Below are 17,057 nucleotides of genomic sequence, written 5' to 3'. Positions count from 1 at the left end.
ACTAGTTCAGTGTTATGAATGCAGACAGAAAATTCCTCCTCTGGGTTCCAAGGATTTCACAATCTTGTTGCACTTAAAGTCACAGGCTGCATAGGCACCACATAAAACATGAGTTACACCAGCATCACAGTCCATCCTGGGTAATAAGTCTCTATTGATCCCTTTTGCATCACAAAGGTTTCATTCTCCATGACTTTACACCAGATCTGACATGATCCACACAGTCTATGGCAAATATTCCTTGCCCTTTCAGCACAAAAATAGATGGGAAACAGAAAGGAAACAAGGTGGGGGAGAACCCCACACACAAGGTAACAAATAAATAAACTATTATTCCTTACAGAGATGGACAGGAAGATAATCAGTAGAAAACAGTATTTCATGGGATGCCCAGAGCCAAATGCTTTCCTATGAAGAACCACTCCTTCAGGACCCAGCCTAGCAGTTAAATCCCTGATTGTGCTTGACCTGCACGAAGTCTTCAAAATTTGGGATTCCACCCAACCTCACCTAGCTCAGCAGCTTGGCATGTTCAAGACAGCCTGAAGTGTGTAGCCAGGAAAGGAGAGGAGGAAGCCAACCCCACCTGTCCTGCCAGCTGGCCAGGTGACCATGGCATGCAGCCCAGTGGTGCACCAAGCCTCTGGTTCATGTGAATGTGCCCACCAGTGCTGCCCATCTTGAACTCACAGCCAGGCACAACTGCTGCTAAATCCTCTCCTCAAATGTCCAGGTGATGGATCCAAACACCTTCTCTGAAGCTTGCAGGCTGTGCAGGGTGGGCAGTGAAGGACATAACTGGTAGCTTTCCACTCAGCCTCTTTCAATCTTGCCATTGCCTTTATAGGATGAGATTACAGATTTTGCATTATGTTTTGCCATGAAAATCCATCAGATAGAGGGATTTCTAGTGTGATGTCCTGTTGTTGCAAAGCATAACTTCCTGGAGAGAGCCTCCTTCCTTTGTTTTATTTATTTATTTTCCTCCGAGTGCAGCCTAAACCCTCCCTTCCTGTTTGGAACAACAGCTGCTGCCTGCAGCATCAGCTTGCCAAGCCTGAATGACTGTGAAATATCATTTATCTTGAAGCAAGATAGCATCAAAGAGAACAACTATGTGGGCCTGACCATGCATTCACTACATAGCTGTACTTAGGAGGAGTAGGATAAATTGCAGTATCAGAGGCAAAAGAGGTCCCACTTCTGAGCTAACACTCCTGGACCTGAAAGTGCTGTCAAATCTGAAAGCACTACTGAGAAAAAAAGGGAATTTTCATTTCCTTATTCAGAAAAAGACTCTTTCAAAGGCTGAAGATGCAAAAGTATTCACCAGGGCAGGAAAGCAATACTTCTTCTGTAGGTTAATGGGAACACTGTGGCCTCAGGATCAAGTAATTGGCTGATGAAAACCACAGAGCTGACACAGATTTCCTAACATACCTGTGTTATCCCACAGACCTGGTGAATCCTGTATGAATGCCACAATCCTTAGATAAAAATTACTTTCAGATACCCTTCTGTTATCTTCTCCTTTTAACCCTTTAGGGGAGCTTTCGGTTTTTTGCCAGAAGCAACTGCTATTTAAAGGTTAGGAGAGAATTCAATCAAATTGAAAATTAATGATTAATCACACATTTTCCCTACCAGCACTCTACTCCCATCTTTTGCTCTGGGTTTCTTTGTGGCCTCCTGTCCCACGTGATCAGTTGGCTGAGAGCACTGAGATGCTTTTTGTTCAGTGCCCAGTCTCAAGGCTCCCCTGGAAGCATGCTGGGCTGCATGGTGCTTCCCTTGACAACATCACATATTTCCCATTAATGATGAGTGGAAAAGGTCAGGCAGGTCTCTTTAATGGCCTGTTTGAGAGCAAACAGCCTTGGGAAATGGCTCTGGGATTTCTGGGAACCCCAGTCTATTCAATAAGCAAAGACAGAAGTCCCAAGAAAAGTGAAGATAACAACACATTAAAGGGGACTTTCCCATGTGAGTTTGGGTCTGCCAGAATCCTCCTATATAACTTGGGTATAACTCTTCCAGTGATTTTGGTGGGGAGAGAGCAGCTTTAATAAGAACACAGACAGATGCAGGAAGTGTTGCACAGATGCAGAGGGGTTGAGCACCAGGATCTAACAGTGCATGCTGTTTTGAGTAGTTTTCCATAAAATTCCTAAGACAGTCCAGACCACTGTAACATGGCTGTAACATAAAGCCATCACAACTACCATCCTTCACATCATCTGCAGCAGCTAGGGAATCTTTTCTCAATAGAAGATCTGAAATTCCTTAGGGATCACAGAATCGTAGAATCATACAATGGTTTGGATTAGATCATCTAGTTACAACCCTCCTAACTAGACAAGGTTGCTCCAAGGCGACCCAACTTGTCCTTGATCATGATGATGAAAGATTAAAATGTAAAAACTTCACATGACTACAATTCTCATGCCTCAGATCAGAAAGCCCCTATTTTACCTGTGCACATTGTGTTTCTTACACAGAAGAAGCAGTAATCAAAAACATACCCATCAGTATTTTCATAGAGAATCTATCGAGTGTAAATGAATGTCACGCTGTGGAGCTGAAGCCAGTGCAGCAACGTCAGGAGTTTTTCCTATTATTTCCCTGTCTTTGTTTTGTGCCTTGCTTTGCTCTATCACTAAATGTTCCAGAGATCTCTACCACAAGCCCAGAGTGTGGAAATGCTGACTGAAGTCATTTACTGCATCCATGTTCACAAACAAGCTGTTAGTTGCTGTTGGCATGTAAATAAGCCACTGTTCTTTCCATCCTATAGCTGTTAAATAAATACTGTGAGCCAAGTTCGTGGCACTGATTTCTTGTAGGAGGTCACTGAGATGATTTCACAGAAGTATCCTGTGACAATTTTGCAAAACAGGATGGTCCCAGCCTGAATTTCATTACTCTGGTTTTTTCCACTTCCATCCTGGTGGTGACTGTGTTTCTGCTGTCACAGGCAGGCTGTTAATTCATCCTGACTCCATAACAGACACCAGGAAAATGGAAAATTTGTCCACTCTCCTTAGTGTTTAAGGCATAGGCATTAAAAATTGCTTGTATTCTGGTATAACCTAGAAGTCCTAGTCCATGTCAGCTACAGACAGGCTGTGTATGCACACTTACAGTGACTACATGCCACTGACTGCAGCACAGCATGCACACAGCCAAACAGATAGCTTTAAATGGCAGCTATATAAACAAGGCAGCTGGCACCCTAGTCCAGGCTGAAAACCTCACAGTGGAGTATGCAAATTAACCTCTGCAGCCCAATAAATACATCTTATTTACAAGTAACACCTGCCTGTACATTAAAATAAAAATACCAAGACTAGGGAGAAACCAGGTGTCTCATCCTTATTCTACCAATGGCAAACTGGAGCAGAAATTAAATATTTTGCCAAAGGTGCCATGGGAAGCCTGTGTCAGAGCCATGACTGGAGTCACTTGTGCTTCAGCCTGTGCTGTAGCCACAGGTTCCTGCTTGTTTTGAGCACAGTGTAGATTCATGGTACATGCTGACATAGCTACTTTGACCCAGTAAAAGCCATCCTCAATTTTCACCTGTTAAAAGGACAGAATCAGTGAGACTGTGAGGGTTAAGGGGGATGAAGAGCAACAAAAATTGAAAGTCCTGAAAGTCCTACTTTCAATCTTAACCACTAATGGTACATGTTTTGGGAAAAGGAGTCAGCAGCAAGTTTTGCACTTAAAAGAAATAACATCAACAGCAGTGGATAGGAGTTTGGGAAGTGGATTTAATAGGTGTGTCTAGATTTGGCTAAGAATGAAAAGAGCATTTTCTTTCCACTGGTTGCTGGCTAATAAAAGCAGAGGGGTGGAATACATCCAACTTGCAAAACCTGAATACAGTTACTGCTATCTGCAAATGGGTGCCCCTCCCCGCTCATGTGAGCTACACAGGCAAAAGAGAATGACACATGTGCTGTTTCCTTTTCCAGTTGCAAAGGGGTCAGGAGCCAGGCAAGGAGAGCCCGAACAAGAGGAGCATTTTCCTGGGTTCTTCCAGCTGTTCTGTTCAATCCCGCCGTCAGTTCTGAGCAGGGAAGAGAGGCTGTCAACACAAATAAGGCATTTTTCAAAGGCGTAAATTATGAGTTCCCCAAACAATGCGACATCTCAACCACGTGAGTACCCTTACCCCCCCTCCCCCCTTACTATAAGAGTGGATTTATCAGCCTGCCGCTTAAGGAACAGATTGTCTAATGCATTTCGTATGGGGGAAAAAAAATAAGGAATGCCTAAGACTAATCCTGAAGGAAAAAAAGTTGGGAAGAAGCTGTTTTCTTTCTTAATTCTTTGTGTTTGTGTGTGCGCGTGTGTGAGGGAAGGACTGGAACAGGCTCTGCAAACTCTGGCTCCTGAACAGGACCAAGCAAAGTTAGCAACGTTTCCGCCTAAACCCCAGCTTAGAAAAGTTTCATTTGAATGTTTTTCCCTCCCCCTGCCTTCAGGAGTGAAGTTACAGAGTATTTTGAAAGCGTGCTGACGCTTTTCTAAGATAGTAATGGTGCTGCCCAGCCTGCGTTTGGAGTCTCAAGCTGTCTGTGTGTAACATGAGACCCAAGCCACAAACTGCCAGTCTATATTTAAAGCCACAATGTGTTTCTGCTCCTGGAAATTTAGAAACACGGGCTTAAGAACAAGCAAATTGGTTTTTCAGCAAGAGAGGGTACAGGAGGGCAAGTCCTGTGTTTGTGTAACACTGCATATTTCAATAAATTTTAAAAGAGAGAATTTGGCCCGAACAGTCAAGGGAGCACAGAGCCTCAGCTGCACTATAGCAGTGTTCATTTTGGGACAGTCTTAAAAAGAAAGGTGCAGGAAGAGATGGATTATGATTTGATAAGCTGTAAAAAACTCTTGAGTTTTTGGTGCTGCAATATATTTTTTTTTCTTATGGCTTCTGTATGATCCTTCTTGTTTTAATTCAAGAAAGTTTGTTTTATTTTAAATAAATAAACTGCCAATAGCAGAATTGTTTATCGTACTGTGGCATCAATAATGAAGGCAGAAAGTACAGACAGCACTGCTGGGAGCAGCCTGCAATTCAGGGGTTGATCCAGATACTGCTGTAAGGATATTTGTTCTGTATGGCTGTAGACACTGACAATGCTTCCCAAGCTTTGAATGAGGCAGGCTGATCCAGCGGAAAAGACACAGCAAGCAGAATCTCTGGAATCCCAACCGGCAATTTCCATTTACCCTTTAGTCCTTTTTGAAGATTCTAACCAACAAGAAAGATTAGATGTTACTTTCATTCTGCAGTTTAGAATATTATAGCTTGTTGTCTATTGCAGGTTGCTTTCTGTTATAGCCAGGAAAGATACAGGCAGGCTAATTCAGCATTCTGAGAGCTTGGGTTTGGCACAGCTTGTGTAAATTACCGCTATTGGTGCTCTCCAAGCATGTCCAGGAGGGTTGTCATGACTCGCTGAGGTTCTTCTTGTGTATTGTGAAATATCAGCAAGGGTCCAGACCCAGTGTTGTATATTTAGTGACAGGCTTGGCCAAGTGACACATCCAGGACCAGCTCTGCAGTTCTGAATACATTACAGACAACCTCTCTGGCAGACCCAGGTTGTCAGACCCCACAGAAGGCCCCGGGGGGACGCCGGATGAGGAGTTAGTGCCCCTTGGGCCTTTTGTCTGCTCATAATGAAAAAAGACAGATGCATCAGGTTCTCCTGTTTTGTTTTTTTTCCAAAATGTGGACAGGAATTCTCAACTTGAATTATTTTAAGATTATATGAAGCTCTCCATGAAAATAAATTGCTTGCAATCCAGCTAGGAGTATTTTGGCTGAAAAATAGTCATAATATATTGTCTTTGGTTGGCTGTTTTGGTTTTGTTTTGTTGGGTTTTTTTAATTAGATGGATAAAATTTATAGATTAGGAACAAAAGTTAAAGGGAAGTCTGATAGTACCGTATTTCTGTATAGGGCACGTTTAGTGCATTGATAATGGTTGAAGTTATGGGGGAAAGTCTTTGGGAAAAGGATCTTATTTCCTAGTAAAATTCCTGCTAATTTTGCAAGAAACAAGACAAGAAACAATTGAAAGTTCAGTGTATTGACAGGCACTGCGCAGCATGGACAGCAGATGTTTGCTAGAGAAGCAGAATAATTGGGAAAACAAATTTGCTTCATAGCCACAGTGAAAATCTTTGAAATGGGTGTGAAAATGCATAAAATAATAATCAAAAACTTTTTGATACATATTCTGAACATATGAATTCTTTGCTGAATACCTGCAGGTGAGACCACAGAGCAGCTGCCATCTGATGTAAACTGAACAGTGTTAAGTTTCCTAATTGCTCATGTACTTTGCTTATCTCCTTGTGTTTACCCATGGCTGATAAGGAATTTTATTTATGCTATAAATGCAGTATGATCCTGTCAATCCAGGGGGGAGCACACACTGTTTCAGATTTTAAGTATTCAACTCTGTGGAGTCTGTAAATGTCTTCTGCCCCTATATGGGGATGCCCCACCATCTCATCTTGGGCACTTCCCATGCCCAGCTCAGATATCCCCCAGATATCTGAGTGGGCCCTCTGTACCCATACCAGAGGTGAGGGAGACAGCAACTCTGTGATGCGTTTGCTTCCTGCTCACATGTACAATCAGTAGCTGCCTGACTTCACTATGAAACCTGAGGAACTCCACAGGTTTGGCAGTCTCAATTCAGCTGGCAGCTTTTGCCTCTTCCTGTTAGACTGCAATGACCCTATTTTGAGGCAGTGGGACAGCTCAGATGAGGTGAAGGATTAGGACAATGAACGTCACCAAGTCAAAGGTTCAACCTGGGCAGGCAGTGATCCATGCAAAGACATCTTTATGGGTCAGAGGTGTTCACCCCTTTGGAGAAGGTGTTCTGCAATTTACAGGATTTCATCTGTACCCAGCAGTCTGGGAATGTTTATCTGGGCTCTCTTATACTCCAAATGCCAGCTGTCAAAGGAGTTAGTGGTTAAGGAGAACAGTTTGTGGAGGCTTTTCTTCCTCATCACCCATCCACAGATAAGGTCCTCGTCCTGGGGGGATAGGGACGCAGTGTGATGTGTGCAACGCAGAATTGGCCCAAAAGGAAACCAAGAAGCAAGGCTGGTCCTCAGGCCGTGCCCCAGCTGCAGAGGGAGGAAGAGGGTGAGGAAGAGGGTGAATCAAAGCCTCCTTGAGCTGTATGCCCTCCCTCTGCATTGCCAGCCGTCCTCCAGCAGTAACCCAGGCGCTGCCCTGCTCAGGGGAGCAGAGTGTGGTGCTGCCTCTGTTCTACAAGCAGGAGGTCTTGGCTCCATCAACCCACGCTTCTCCACCTGCCCCAATGACAGTCAGAGCTGCTGGCAAAGTGAGTCACGTATGAATCTGTCCCTTCAGAGAGGCCACCTTGCAAAGGTGGCCTCAGATAAAGGCAGATAGACTGGCTGAGAATGGGGAGTGTGGTTCTGGGAACAGCCTTGCCACATCTTCAGCTCATAATGAGATATATTTTGGGGCTGCAAACTGGTTATTTTGTATGTTCCTGGAGCAATACCACTTGCCTTTCACACAGGGCTTGTGAAAAGCCTTGCATGAACCCTTCAGGTTTGAAACTGTGTTATTCACACCTTGGCAATATATGTGATTTCATTGCCCTTAATCAACAGAAGTGCTTGCCTCTGACAGTAAATGATAAACAAAAACAGGGGCTTTTGATTAATAAAATCTGGTCTTCACTGGTAAACCTGTGAGCATTTATACACAAGGAAACCTACAGATTATAATAACCTCTCATTTTTAGCACAGAAATCTCAAAACATAACCTACAAGCATTGATGTAAATTGAATGTCTCTGCTTGTATGTTTGTTTCCCACCACTATGCATATGAATTGGAAAATTTGGCTTCATACCCCAGGGCTCTCCTGATGCCCTCATTGTCTGACATATTTCTGTGAAAGTCTGGGAATTGAAAGGCTCAGAATGCACCTAAAATTTCAGTAATTAACAGCAGAAATGTTGGCAAACCGCTGAGCTGGAGAGAACAGGGAGGATGTCGACCCAAATAGGAGTCTGCTTGTTTAAAATACACAATTTCAGCATTGCTGGGCATAATTTAAGAAAAAATACACAGTAGATGTTAAAGTAGATGTTAAAGATTCAGGTTGTGGCTAGTTGTGTGCTTAAGCCTGTTAATATTATACAATTATGCAGTGTCTGCATCTCATTGCTGCTACTGCTGCACCTTTTCTTTCTAGGCTCTTGTGTAATATACCCTGTATGCATAGCTGTTCAAATGACTGAGTCCAATCAGCAAAGTCTTTTGTAAAACAGGCTTTCAGAACTGCATTGTCTAATGAAAGTCTGTTTGTGTGTGTGCTCTGTGCAGTGCCTGCCTCTATTGTTGGGGAGGGATCAGTATTCCTATAGCGTAGAGAAATTCAAGCCAACAGAGGGATTTGATTGTGCTAGGTGCTGTACAGTCACCTCTTCTTCAAAAGGCTGGTGAAGAAGAGAGATTACAGGTGGGAGAGAAATGACTGCTCTCCATGGACACTGCTGGTGAGGCAGCTTTTAGCTGGGAAAAGCTGGGGGGAAGGAGTTGGTTTGATTCCAGCAGAATCACTGCTGCAACAGCTCTTTGCTTCCCACTGCCTAATTCTGTCATGCATGCTCAGGGAAAAAAACATAGCTCAGAAGTTATTTAGCAACTGGCCTGCTTGCTTCCCACAAAAAGATCAGAAAACTTCTGAAAACAGCATTTGACATGAGTAGGAAGTTTGTTTACAATTTTTTGCTTCACATACAAGTTGTGATAGAAAATGTATGAAAAACCCAGATGCCACAGTGACAAGAATATAGAAACACCTTAGGATATATAGAAACACCTTAGGGCAAGTATTCAGTCAGGAGACAATTGTGTTTTACTTCCTTAATTTTCGAAGTTAGATGAATTTGACAGCATTACTCCAATAATGAGTAGATTAAAAATTCACCAGCTGCTAAGCATTCTGAAAAACTACTTGGAGAATGGAGAAAAGTGTCACTTGGAGAAATCAGGCCTTGTTTGCCAACAATTTATGAACACAAATGGAGGAAAAGCCTCTCTCCTCTGGATAATTTATTTGTAACTGGTAACTGCATCAAGTACCAACACTGCAATGCTACAATAACAGACATGCAGCTCATAATTTCATGCTGAAATAAGATCTGGACTCCTCTGTTTCTTGAAGAGTCAGCACAATCTAATTCACACCAGATTCCTATCTCTGCTATGTTAGCATGGAAATCAAATGCACTGCCTGTGCTAAACTGATCCCTTATTGCAGATGTACCTTGCACGTGTAGTTTCACCAATGAGACAGCTGGCTGAGTGATTTTCCTCTTAATTAATCATCTCATATGCAAAGGATGCCAGTTTCTCATATCTTCTTCTCTTCTGACATATGTTTCACCACAGGGTTCTTCCTGATGAAGCAGAAAACTTCACTAAAAATCTCAATGGGTTAAACTTGTTCTGCTGCATTAGAGTTTTAAAGTGATTTTTTCTTTCCTTTTCTCTGCGTCTCTTTTTCATCTTAAGAGGAAAAAAGAATTCAGTTATTTCATGAGGGTCTCTACCTCTTTTTTCTCCAGATAAGCCCTGGAACTGAGTTAAGCTTTTTATCAGTAAGTTGCAGGGGGGCATTTGAACACACCCTGAGACAGTTCTTTGTTATTGTGAGTGATAAATGCCTATTTTACTGGGGACTACATGTTTAAAATACCTAGTTTTATGAGACAGTTCACATCATACAGGACGTGTGTGACTAGTTCGCAGCCATACAGAATCAGACATCAAGTCATTACATATGTGCAGGTGTTTATAGTTGTGAGCAGAGATTCTTTCAGTAACACCAGACCTAAAAAACTGGTTTGAATTCTGTTCACACATCTATACACAGAGTGTGTGAATATACAATATACCTTATATCTGTATGCATACATATACAAAGACACACATTTATACCTGCCATCCTTTCCACTACTTATATGGCTTTATTTGTTCAGGTTTATATTCCTCTTGTAGCTTATCTGTGCTGGGAGGATTTGGTATTTGCATCTTTAGGACAGTTTTCTAGAAATGCTGATCATATTAGTATATTAATACCAAAATTATTCTTTAAAGAAACTAACCTCCTTCGGAAACAAAATACTTATTCAAGAATCAATTCAATCCTATTACATAATTCTGTGACACCCCCCCCCCCCCAACAGCTGAGAAGATTAATTTATGCTGGAAGAGATTTTACAGAATTGTTATTCCAGTTTGACTTTTTTTTGTAGGCAAACTTTTCTGTGGTTCATCTCATTTTCTTTGAAAAGTGTTCTTACTAAGACAAAAGTAAGATGCTTCTTGTCTGCTAATTGGATGATTCAAAAATTTCAGTCACTTAAGAAGGGATGAAAAAGCAGGTCTTCATGGCTGACTTTAGATAAACCAAATAATCCTTAGGTGAGACCAATAGACCACAAATCACTTAAACACAAGTGATTAAAGAGTTATCTGTCTGAATGAGTAGAGGGAAGAAATATTTCTAGTGGATGGTGAAGAGTTACCATAAAATTTAGACATCCAAGGGTGCAGGAAACTTTGTACGTTTTCAAAAATTCTGATGTTTAAAACGACATGCATTTATATTTTATTTCTGTTTTCTAGAATATATTGTTGAATTCTGCTTTCAGGATTTTCTTAGCATGCATTAGGGCTAGAAGTTTACCAATTTATTATTAAATAGTCTAGTCTTTCATTTCCTGAAACTTTAAAAGGAGCAGTCATGAGCTAGCTGAGGTTGCTCTCTAACTGTCAATGGTTCATGTCAGTGTAATGAGCACACTCCCAGTCCCATCCAACAAAGCAAGCAGGAAATCAAATCCTCAATGTATCTGTGGCCTCTCTCACACCTGCTCTCTCACACTGTCTAGTTCAGATACCCTCTGCACCTCCTAATCCTACCTGTCTGTCCCTTTCTTAGCCCACAAGTAAATGGCCCTCTCTGAACGTACGAGAGACACACAGGTCCCAGCTGTTAAATGCTATTTCCCCCCTTCTCTCAAGGACCTTCCACAGTCCTGCCAGTGGGAAGGAAGAAAAGAACAGCTCAGGAAAACATAGATCTTTCCCTGTCACCATCTGGCTGAGGCTTTGTTTCCTTTGGGAGTTGCCCTTTCTTCCACTCTCCCTCTTCTCTGCTGATTTCTCCTTGCTCTCTCATCTTCACAGCTTGCTATGAAACAACACCTCCCCTCTCCAGATCTTTCCTGTCATCACATAGCAATTTTTATTTACAACTAGGACATGCTTTTTACATTTTTTATGATTGGGAGAGATGATTATTGTCTATCTCTCTTGAATTTCCATAATTACATCAATGGCCTTTGATTTTTGGACTCTATTGCATAAAAATCCAGTTTTCCCCACACTGAACTCATAGGGATCTTTTTTTTTTTTTTGTTTAAAGAAACTGTGCTACCAGTTATTAATGGCAATTGATGGAAAGAGGGGCTATACACAAAATTAGGCTGTATCTCTCTCTACTGAAAACCCTGCATGATGTGTTGTGTATACCAGGAAACAAATCTGTAGTTGGGAACCAAGTTCCAGCTTCCCCTTTGCTTTGGGAAAAAAGGGGTTTTTCACTCTTTTGCAAAACCACTCAGTGTGCTCTGAACACTGTCATTTTTCCTGCTACTCAACCTATCCCTGCTCCAGTCATGAAGAAGAGTGGAGTGAACAATTTCTGCTAACATCACCAAAGCCAGGAAGATCACCACCAGGTCGGGGAGAAGAGGGCCAGGTTGGCTGGGACTTTGACCAATGTGGTCTAGTGGAAGATGAAGCTGACCATGGGGGTGTGGTTAGAAACAGATGCTCTTTAAGGCCCCTTCCAGCCCAACCCATTCCATGATACTATGATTCAAAGGCTGCTTGGGAGGTCCTTCTCATGAAGCCTGTTTCCACCTAATGTGAAGAAATGAATTCTTTTGACACCTTGCTGATTGCCTTTGGCACTTTACCATCTCCCTCTAAGAGCTGTGTACTCATCATACCTACAACTCAGGCAATAGGTAATGACTGGACCCACGAACATCCTTTAAAAAGGGAAAAATACCCTTATATCTTATCTTTTCTATAACTGAATGGTTCCTCACAACACCTCTTCCCAAGTCAACCATCCCACACCCTGACCCAAGAACTCAGATCTGATTTGTACTTGCTGTACAGGGGACAATTTGAAATTACTACAAATCCAAGCCATTACCACATGGTGAATTGGCATGGTGAGAGATGGAAAAGCTGGTGTTGTACAGCCCCCAAAATAAGCTGGTTTTTTAATACCATTGGTTATCTGAGTCTTTCCTCTGTCTCCAGCTCTCCAGTTAATGTCTCCTTCCTTCTCATGATTAATAGCAAGCTTTCCACTCACATCCTTCCCATTTGTTCTTCACAAAATACAATATTCTTCATTGCAAAAGTGTATTCTTTTTACTTTGTTCAGTCTGTAAATTTCTCAGGGCAGAATGATCTTTCCCTCCATCTCCTTTCTAAACAAGAATCACCAAATAATTATTTGGCACTTCGGTGCTCATGTGGTGCTGACCACATCTGTCTTCCCAAGTTACCTCATCAAGCTGCTGATTCTGGGTAGAGATTTCAGCCACCTGAAGCATGAAGATAAAATGCAAAAAAACAACCTTAGGTATGACATCAACTGGTAATACATATCAAGCTGGAAGGATTTTAGGGGTTTCTCCTTGAAAATATTTTTCCCCTAAACACATTTATTTGTATTCTCTGAGATAGTCTCTAGACTGTGGAGATCAAAGAGAGCAGAAATCCAGCAGGGTTTTTAAGTGCATTAAAAGTACCGTGTTTCAAAGCCACATGCCTGAACATTTAAGCACCATGGAAGAAATGAAGTAGCAGGTGGTAATACCTGTAAACATGATTGTTCTAATCTTAATACTTTTCAATTTGTCAAAGCCTAACTGTGTGACAAAGAGCCAAAATAAAGGATGCTGTGTGCACATGCAGACACACACGAGAGCATAAAACCCAAGGACACCAGCCAGTTTTGGGTTTTCCCTTTCAGCCACATTTCTGATCTGGTAAGTAATTTCCAGTAACAAGGACGTGTATTTACCAGACTTATGTGGAACCTGGCAAATCTAAGTATGGAGTGCTTCTTGAGAGATTTGAATACAGAAGTGTAATTCCCTGCTGCACTTTTTTTTGCTGAGGTAAAAAATATAAAATTCCATCCACCACAGAACAGTGGCATATTGTAAATGTCTGCATATTGTGAATATATAGAGAGAAACACAGTCTATAATGTTCCTCACTTAGCAACTGAGACATTATATAAATATTTTCAGGTGCTTTCACAGAGTCAAAGTGAGACAAAATGATGAGACTATTTTTATTTTCATTACTCCTAAAGAAATGAGAAAATATTAACAAGTGGTGTCCACCAGATCTAATCCCTTTCCTACCATAAGTTTTTGTGCATGTTTTCAGTACAGCTCTAGCTGTAAGTTGAAAACTTCATCACCTGAGACCGCCTGATGTCCTGGCCTGTAACAAATACACAACTAGTTCTGTGTCCTTCCTGTTTCTGCAGAATTTCTTGGGAATACCTTACTTACTGCAAGCTGCCATTGCAGTGCTGAAATCTGCTGTTGAGATACTTGTGCCCTGGAATTTGAGATTGCTCATATTGATTTTATTGGACTTCGTATCAGAATTTGCTGATTTCAGATCCAAAGTTTTTAATACTGCTCTGCTTGGTTTAGCTCACAGCAGCCTTGTCTATTATCACCACAGATTTCATTGAAGGCAAAGTGATTTATGAATGGTAACTAGTGCTCTTGTAGGAAACACTATTGAAGACTGGGGGTAGTGGTGAGCAAATAAAGATAAACTGATCCTGTATGCTCCCAAAGAAAACTTCCTGCTGACTCAAGGTTCTTGCACATTAAGAAAAGATGTCTGCAGCTCCTGAGCTCATTCCCCCTATGGATTAATGATCCATAAGGGATTCTTTGTACCAAGGAGGAGTAAATCACCCCTCCTGCTTTTGGCAGGCAGGAACATAACTGGGGAGATAAATGCTTTTACATTTCTCTGAACTTTGCTGTTGCTCCTGGGTAAAGGATTTCCCTTCTGGAATCCATTAAAATCTGTGAATCTCAGACAAAGACTCTTCTTCCTCCTCCCACGTTCTGTGTGAGATGCTTAATCTCAGCTTCCTGGGGACATAACCATTTGTGAGCTGGAAGCAGAGCATGAGCTGAGCCCTTCTGCTCTCAAGGTACCTCCTCTGGCTTCCTTTACTTGCAATGAATGAAACCTTTCATTGTGACAGCCTCTGACTTGTGTCAGAAGGTTCATGACTGACTGGAGCAACAATGGCTTGGCAGAGACGTATGAAACTCTTTAAAATGTGGCATCGTTTAATAAATAAAGATCAGCTTTGAACACAGGGGAGAAAGTGAGATGAGGTACAGCTGCATGACACTGCTTCTAAGAAAAAAAGGCAGCCTGGGCTTTTCCTCCCTCTCCACAAATTGCATTTCCTTTAAGGAAAAGGTCGTGCCTTCTTTCCCAGGCTGCTACAAGCCCTCCCCAGACAGGAAGCATATCCTGTGTCCTGTTTTCTCCAGAGTCCAGCAGCAGAACAGACAGCAGTGTAACTTCCATGCTGCTGCTCCCACTGTGCTGTGTTTAAGTGACCTGAGTACCAAATCTCTGGCTGAATCTTCCCCCACCTCAATCGTGGTGCAGCCCCAGGGCCTTGCAGAGCTGGCAGCTGCTGAAGATGGCCAGAGGGAGAAATACAAGCTCCTCCCTTTGGAGGTCTGGAGGGCTATTTTTGCCAGATATGAAACTGCAGCAGTCATTGGGGGGAGATGTGGGAGGGGGAAAAGCACATATTCTGTAATTGAAGATTGTGTCTGTGATTTATTCCAGAAGACAAAGGTAGATTTTCATCATTGAATGAGAAAAAGAGACTTGGAAACCGGAACAAGTAGCACATGCCCTTTTCCACCCAAGTGATTTCCCTCACAGCTCACACCTGAGAAGAAGCTGGGCACCAGCCCTCCCCAGTCATGCCCTGCTGCCTGCAGCACAGAGCAAGGTCCAGGACTTGTGGGTGGCCGCGGGAAGTTCACCAGGGAAATACAGATAAATGTGGGTGTTCAGCTTTGCAATTGATTTTGTTTTCCACTACTTGGCACTTCAGGGCGCCAGCTTGCTGTCTGTGGACATGAGCATCCATATCCCTTAGAGGATAATTTCCTCCCACTCCCCCCTCCACTGAAAATATCCTTGGTGAGAGGAGATGTAGCAAGAAATGCAAACTCCGTCCCTTAACAGGCACAAAGCCATGGCATGTCAGCTGGGGCCCAGGGTTATATGTCTCTCCAGACTCCCAGGGCCACACACATCTGTCTTTTCCATTCCCCAACCTTGCTGGGATATTCCCAATCCATCTTCTAGCTAATGGGATTTGGTACCAATTTTCCCTGTCCTTTGTTTCACTGCCATTGCACAATGAAGTGATGCTGTAGCATTAGCAGAGCTGCCTGTGTCTCCCTTAGCCCTCACCAGCTGTCAGGTTACACCAGCATGAAGGAAAAGAGACTTCCTTTCCCAGGGACAGTGCCACCTCTTCCCATCTGCTACAGAGTCCATGACAAGTGATGGCCAATGTGGGTTTGGTCCTGATGGTGCTGGGTTTTCTTGACTAACCAGGACTTAAAATCTTTTTAATCTCTGCCCATGGAAGTGCTGCATGGAGCTGATGGGCTGTCTTACCCACTAGAGCCAGTAGCAGATGCTTAATGGAGAGTTAAAGCACAGGCCAACCATCAAGGGATCTGAGGAATGGGAAAGTTTTGAGCCAGAATTAGTAATTCAGTGTTTAAATGGGTGCCTTGGGGTATAAAAGCTTTTGCATTTACCAGAGTTTCTCATATGGAGTACTTTTAACCTCCTGCTCACATCCAGACTTGGCGCTTGGCGGGACTGAGCCTTGTCTGCTGCTCTTCTTGAACAAGATCTTTTAACTTGGAGTTGAAAGAATTCAGCCTTTGAAGCTCAGCATTACTGAATGCACAGCTGGTGGCAGGGAGCAGGGAACTCCTCTGTCCAGTGCTTCCAGGCAACTCCAGTGCCTGCAGGGCTGCGTGACCATGACTTTATCATTTTGTCCCCTCCATCTGTGCAGCAGCTGCCCACCCCAGTAATGATAAAGGCTTTTGTCTGAAGCCAGCTGTGCAACCCTGCACGGCACAGAGGTGCTGGTAAGCCTAGTCCCTGTCTTGGAATGCAGCCAGGGTAGGGAATATCTCTGCCACCCCTTCTCCCCTCCTCATTAATCAGGCCTCCTCCTTCTCAGGCAAAAATATCCAGTGTGAGGTCTTAAAGAGTTAAAGGCAGACTGCTGTGTATGACCCTTCTTTATAAAGCATGTGCATCTCCTAGGGAGCACTTCCTGCTGGCTGTTTCCTAAAGGGACTCTCAAGAGCAAAGAAGCTACAAGGACAGTCCTTGGAGCCCCATGCAGCTTGTGTGTTTAACACTCCTGGGCAAAGCAGGGGAAGAGGGAAAGACTACTACATCCCTTGAAAGGAGCTGGGTGGATTTAGAAAGGCAGACATTCAGGTCCTGTGGAAGAAGGAATTAAAATTGACAGAGAGGCCCTGTGAAGCTGGGGCCTGAGGCCTGTTTTATCCACTCCTTTAAGTTTTCTATTTGATCTATGCAGACAGAACAAAAAAATGCAAAAAGGAAGTGGGCTTTTCTCCTCTCTTGTAACAGATACATACTTGTGTCCGAGCCCTGCCATGGCATGAAGTACAGCACAGCTCCCCCTGAAATAAACTGCAGCTCACACATATCTCAGGGTGGAACTTGGCTCTTAAACAAAATTTAATGGGAGTCTGCTCTGGCTGAACTCTACTTATGACTTCATATTTTCCAGGGCTGTGCTGCTGCT

The 17,057-nt window shown here is 42.8% G+C and overlaps 1 protein-coding gene across 1 annotated transcript in view; it reads left to right on the top strand.

Moving 5' to 3' along the window:
• The first annotated feature begins 3,863 nt into the window (after positions 1 to 3,863).
• GYPC (glycophorin C (Gerbich blood group)) overlaps positions 3,864 to 17,057 on the top strand; it is a 33,404-nt gene continuing 20,210 nt past the window's right edge. Inside the window, exon 1 of the mRNA XM_071435221.1 lies at positions 3,864 to 4,163. Coding sequence (XP_071291322.1) covers positions 4,130 to 4,163 — 34 coding nt within the window. The 5' untranslated portion in view covers positions 3,864 to 4,129. The remainder of the gene's footprint in view (positions 4,164 to 17,057) is intronic.

Source organism: Agelaius tricolor, unplaced genomic scaffold, assembly GCF_023055355.1.
Source record: "Agelaius tricolor isolate 1412-34295 unplaced genomic scaffold, bAgeTri1.0.p SCAF_10, whole genome shotgun sequence".
In the NCBI taxonomy this organism is placed as follows: domain Eukaryota; kingdom Metazoa; phylum Chordata; class Aves; order Passeriformes; family Icteridae; genus Agelaius; species Agelaius tricolor.
This window is presented reverse-complemented; position numbering and strand designations above follow the sequence as displayed.